Source organism: Portunus trituberculatus, chromosome 31 (assembly GCF_017591435.1).
Source record: "Portunus trituberculatus isolate SZX2019 chromosome 31, ASM1759143v1, whole genome shotgun sequence".
Classification (NCBI taxonomy): domain Eukaryota; kingdom Metazoa; phylum Arthropoda; class Malacostraca; order Decapoda; family Portunidae; genus Portunus; species Portunus trituberculatus.
In genome coordinates this window covers 9,656,646-9,661,645 of record NC_059285.1, presented here as the reverse complement: position 1 = coordinate 9,661,645, position 5,000 = coordinate 9,656,646, and the positions used below count along the sequence as shown (strand labels likewise).

The window sequence follows — 5,000 nt, the reverse complement described above, 5'->3', positions numbered from 1 at the left end:
ACGGGATAATGAAGAGGATAAGCAGGGCACGAGAGAGAGAGAGAGAGAGAGAGAGAGAGAGAGAGAGAGAGAGAGAGAGAGAGAGAGAGAGAGAGAGAGAGAGAAGAGAGGGGGTTGTGTGTTTCAATCTACTGGATGGGCGGTGCAAAAGGCAGTTTGACAGGAGTGTAGCCTCAAGGAACGACGTTGAGTAAGAATGAGGCAGAGAAATGGTGGGGTGGAGAAACACACGGACAGACTGGCACTCACTCAGACCAGACAGCGAAGTGAGAATGAATACAGACGGAATAGGATGTGAGCCGTGATGAATGAGTATAGATAAACTCATGTATATATAGAGACAGTGATAAACAGATGAGTGATGGCAGAATGAGAGGATGATGGACAGACAGAAAGGTACTGTTTCGAACCACTTAAAACCCCACACCAATTAATCAATCAACGAGAATAACAACATGAATAAAACCCAAACTCAAGCAAAAACTAAAAAAAACTCCATATAGAAAACAAGGCGATGACAAGTGACAGGTGATAGGAGACAGAAGGAAGCGGGCCAGGGGCAAAGCACTCACCATCAGAGAGACAGGCTGCAGCAGAGGTCCTCGGGCTCGCAACATCTCCCTCTCTCCAATGTTGGTGTACACGAACTTGGCGCCTTCACCTGAGGGAGACAGAAGTGGTGCTGCGTGAGTCTTGTGCAGGAGAGGAAGGTATAGAGTAAAGGGGACGTAGGAGGTGCAATGCAGTGGCTGGTAACTTAAGACGGCAAGGGAATACAGATGAAGATAAAGGGCAAGGAGGCGAGACAAAGTGAACTCTTGTGACGCCGGCAAGGAAGTACTGTACGTAATATTAAAGGTAAAATAGGGTGATGTGAGAGGTAATATGGACGTTAATGACCATATACATCACACACACACAGCGCACTGCAAGGTAAGGAGAGGTAAAAGACAGATAAAGGCGATGCAATCAATGTAAGCTCTCGTAATGTACGGAATGGCAGGAGAAGTAAAAGAAGAGGTGAAATAAGTCAGGTCAGTAATGATATGGACTGTCATTACCATACATATCACGAATCCCGTACAGAAAGATAAAGGAGAGATAAAGGAGGCGGTGCAAGGTACCGTATAGAAAGAGAGGTGGAAATAAAGGTGAGCAAGCAATGATATGGACGCTATTACCATAAACATTACAGATCACGTAATGGAAGGATTAAAGTAAGGTAGAGGCAGCGAGGCAAAGTAAGGTAAGGAAGGAGAAATAACAGGAAAGTTAAAATAAAGTCCAGTAAGTAATGATATGGACGTGAATTACCATATAAATCACAAATCTCGTAATGTAAGGAAAGAGAAAAGGCAGGATAAAGGAAAGGAGGCGAGGCAACTTTAGGTATAGCAAGAGGGACGAAAACAAAGGCGAAATGAAGATAAGAATAAAGTCGAGTAAGTAATGGCCAGAACAGATATTACCATACACATCACCAGAAGGATAAAAGGATAAGAGGGATATGAAGGAGGCAATGCAACGTAAGGTATGGGAGGAAAGATAAAAGGAAAGTTAAAATAAAGTCAGTAAAGTAATGTGATGGGCAGTTATCACCAGACACATCACCAAGAAGTATGAAAAGATAAAAAAAAGGAAGAATGAAACACGCTATGCAAAGTTAAGTATAGAAGGAACGATATAAAAGTCAAAATACAGTTGAATAAGTATTGCAGAGGCAGTTATTACCATGCACATCATGGGGGGAAGTAAGCAAAGATGAAAGGGAAGGCGAAATAGGCGATGGAATATTGAGTACAGAACGGAAGGAGAAAGGAAGGTCAAATAAAGTGGGACAAGTAATAGCACGGACAGTTATTACCATACACATCAGCGAGGCGGCGGTGTCATCCAGGCGTGTGATGTGGCGCGGCTCAGTGACTGTGCTGTGTTCACGCCTAGCCAGTCTTTCCCTCATGACGCGTGATGCTCATACCTTCCAGCGGCTAGCCACGCAAAGGCCGGTGGTTCATCGCGCTAAGCATGTAACACCAGTAACAAATGGCGCAGACAGGAACAAGAGAAAGAGAGAGAGAGAGAGAGAGAGAGAGAGAGAGAGAGAGAGAGAGAGAGAGAGAGAGAGAGAGAGAGAGAGAGAGAGAGAGAGAGAGAGAGAGAGAGAGAGAGAGAGAGAGAGAGAGAGAGAGAGAGAGAGAGAGAGAGAGGAGAGAGGAGAGAGAGAGAGAGGGAGAGAGAGAGAGAGAGAGAGAGAGAGAGAGAGAGAGAGAGAGAGAGAGAGAGAGAGAGAGAGAGAGAGAGAGAGAGAGAGAGAGAGAGAGAGAGAGAGAGAGAGAGAGAGAGAGAGAGAGAGAGAGAGAGGAGGAGGAGAGAGAGAGAGAGAGAGAGAGAGAGAGAGAGAGAGAGAGAGAGAGAGAGAGAGAGAGAGAGAGAGAGAGAGAGAGAGAGAGAGAGAGAGAGAGAGAGAGAGAGAGAGAGAGAGAGAGAGAGAGAGAGGAGAGAGAGAGAGAGAGAGAGAGAGAGAGAGAGAGAGAGAGAGAGAGAGAGAGAGAGAGAGAGGGAGAGAGAGAGAGAGAGAGGAGAGAGAGAGAGAGAGAGAGAGAGAGAGAGAGAGAGAGAGAGAGAGAGAGAGAGAGAGAGAGAGAGAGAGAGAGAGAGAGAGAGAGAGAGAGAGAGAGAGAGAGAGAGAGAGAGAGAGAGAGAGAGAGAGAGAGAGAGAGAGAGAGAGAGAGAGAGAGAGAGAGAGAGAGAGAGAGAGAGAGAGAGAGAGAGAGAGAGAGAGAGAGAGAGAGAGAGAGAGAGAGAGAGAGAGAGAGAGAGAGAGAGAGAGAGAGAGAGAGAGAGAGAGAGAGAGAGAGAGAGAGAGAGAGAGAGAGAGAGAGAGAGAGAGAGAGAGAGAGAGAGAGAGAGAGAGAGAGAGAGAGAGAGAGAGAGAGAGAGAGAGAGAGAGAGAGAGAGAGAGAGAGAGAGAGAGAGAGAGAGAGAGAGAGAGAGAGAGAGAGAGAGAGAGAGAGAGAGAGAGAGAGAGAGAGAGAGAGAGAGAGAGAGAGAGAGAGAGAGAGAGAGAGAAGGGAACTAGGCTATTCAAGCCGAGTCTCAGCCGGGTGAACACCAGTGAGATGCCTGGACGTGGCGCATGAATGATGGAATGGAAGTTGGTTGTCAGCAGCATTAGCAAGTCAGCCACATTAACATTCGCCGTGCTCGTGTAACTTTCATAGGACTCCCTGTCCACATGTCGCTGTGCTCGTAAGGTTGGTGGCGTTTTACTCTTTCCCGTAGTAAGGTTTGTGAGGGATCAGCAGACCGACGAGTGCATTGGTGGTTTTGGTAACACTTGTACATACATATCAGCGTAAAGTATTGGTTGGTTTGGCTCAATGAGTCCGCGTGTGGACATGTATTAACAGCAGTTTGCTAGTAAAGTTTGTGTACGGGCTTGATGATAACCACATACACGTAAAGCAATATTTGATAACCTCATCCAATCTCCCGTTACCCGAGTCTTTACCAATCTAATCAGAAAAAAAAGAAAAGACAGCAATATTTTTCACGTAATCACGAAACACAACAATTTTTCCATCTCTATAAATCACAAACAAAGCACAAAATGCGAGCGTGAAAGGATGCCATGCCTGTAAGAGTAAATGTTTTTCCCATGAATGAAAGCACCATTTCATTAACGAATCTGCATAAAAATAACGGGTTCTAATCAGGGAGCGGGAGATAAAAACGTAGCATAGCGCCAAACAGCAAAGGGAAGGTGTTCCGATATGCCCTCTTAGAGAGATTTTAAAGTCGAACGAAGGAAAGAGAGCGAACTGCTATTTAAAGGTCTCCGGGGGCTGTCTATCTTCTTGGGTGGGCGTGGGAGAGCAAGGAGGAGGAGGAGGAGGAGGAGGAGGAGGAGGAGGAGGAGGAGAAGGAGGAGGAGGAGAAGGAGGAGGAGGAGGGAAAAAAAGGAAGAAAAAGTGTTGGGGAAGAGTAGGAGGAAGGAAACGACGTGGAGGAAGGAGGGTATAAGATGAGGAAGCAAGAAAGGAAGGAATCTGGAGGCGGATGAAAGGAAAAAAAGACCAAATTGAACGGGGCGGAGAATGGGGAAGAAGGTAGAAGACAGTATAAAGATGCACAAGGAGAAGGAGGAGGAGGAGGAGGAGGAATAGAATACAATGACAAGGTTAAAAGGAAATGTAGTAATAGAAGGGAAGGAAACATGAGAGAAAGAAAAGAAGAAATGTAGATCAAGAATAAATGACCGAGAAGAGGAAGGATTTACGATGGAAACAGTGGATGGGAAAACACAATAAAACACAATAAAAAGAGATGACAAATATATATAAAGGGGTAAGGAGAAGGAAGAGCAAGAGGAGGAGGAGGAGGAGGAGGAGGAGGAGGAGGAGGAGGAGGAGGAGGAATACAACGGAAAAAAAACATCCAGCCAAAGATCTATTGGTCTTTACGTAACTGTTTGCTTAGGAAGAGGAGGAGGAGGAGGAGGAGGAGGAGGAGGAGGAGGAGGAGGAGGAGGAGGAGGGAAGGAGAACAGGACGACGACGACGATAACAACGACGACGACAACCATAAAGACAACAACAGCAGCAGGAGGAACAGCAAGAACAAGAATGATAACACAAAGAAGGAAAAAAAAATAGGAAAAGGAAGAGAAGGAGGAGGAGGTGGACACTGATAAAGAACAAAGGGGAGGAGGAAAAGGAAGAAGATGAGGATGGGACTTACTGATAAAGGACCTAGAGGGCTCCTGACTCCTGCCGCCGTTGAGAGGAAAGGAAGAGGAGTTTTCCCTGAGCGCGAGGAAGTTCCTGGTGGGCGCCTCTTCCTGCACCATGATGTTCCAGGCGCCGGCGGGGAGCGTGGTCACCAAGGAGTACTCTGGGGGGAAGAACACACCTGCTGGACCTCGTGGCGTATGGAGGAACACACTGACCGAGCGAATGAGTGGTTGGGTGGATGGGTGGCTATACTGACAGAGTGCTTAT

At 46.5% G+C, this 5,000-nt stretch overlaps 1 protein-coding gene across 1 annotated transcript in view; it reads right to left on the bottom strand.

The window, feature by feature from the left end:
• The window catches only part of LOC123511222 (A disintegrin and metalloproteinase with thrombospondin motifs 3-like), a 155,457-nt gene that overhangs the window by 9,131 nt on the left and 141,326 nt on the right, over positions 1–5,000 (bottom strand). Inside the window, exons 14-15 of the mRNA XM_045266919.1 lie at positions 4,741–4,893; positions 573–661 (exon numbers count right to left, since the gene is read on the bottom strand). Coding sequence (XP_045122854.1) covers positions 573–661; positions 4,741–4,893 — 242 coding nt within the window. The remainder of the gene's footprint in view (positions 1–572; positions 662–4,740; positions 4,894–5,000) is intronic.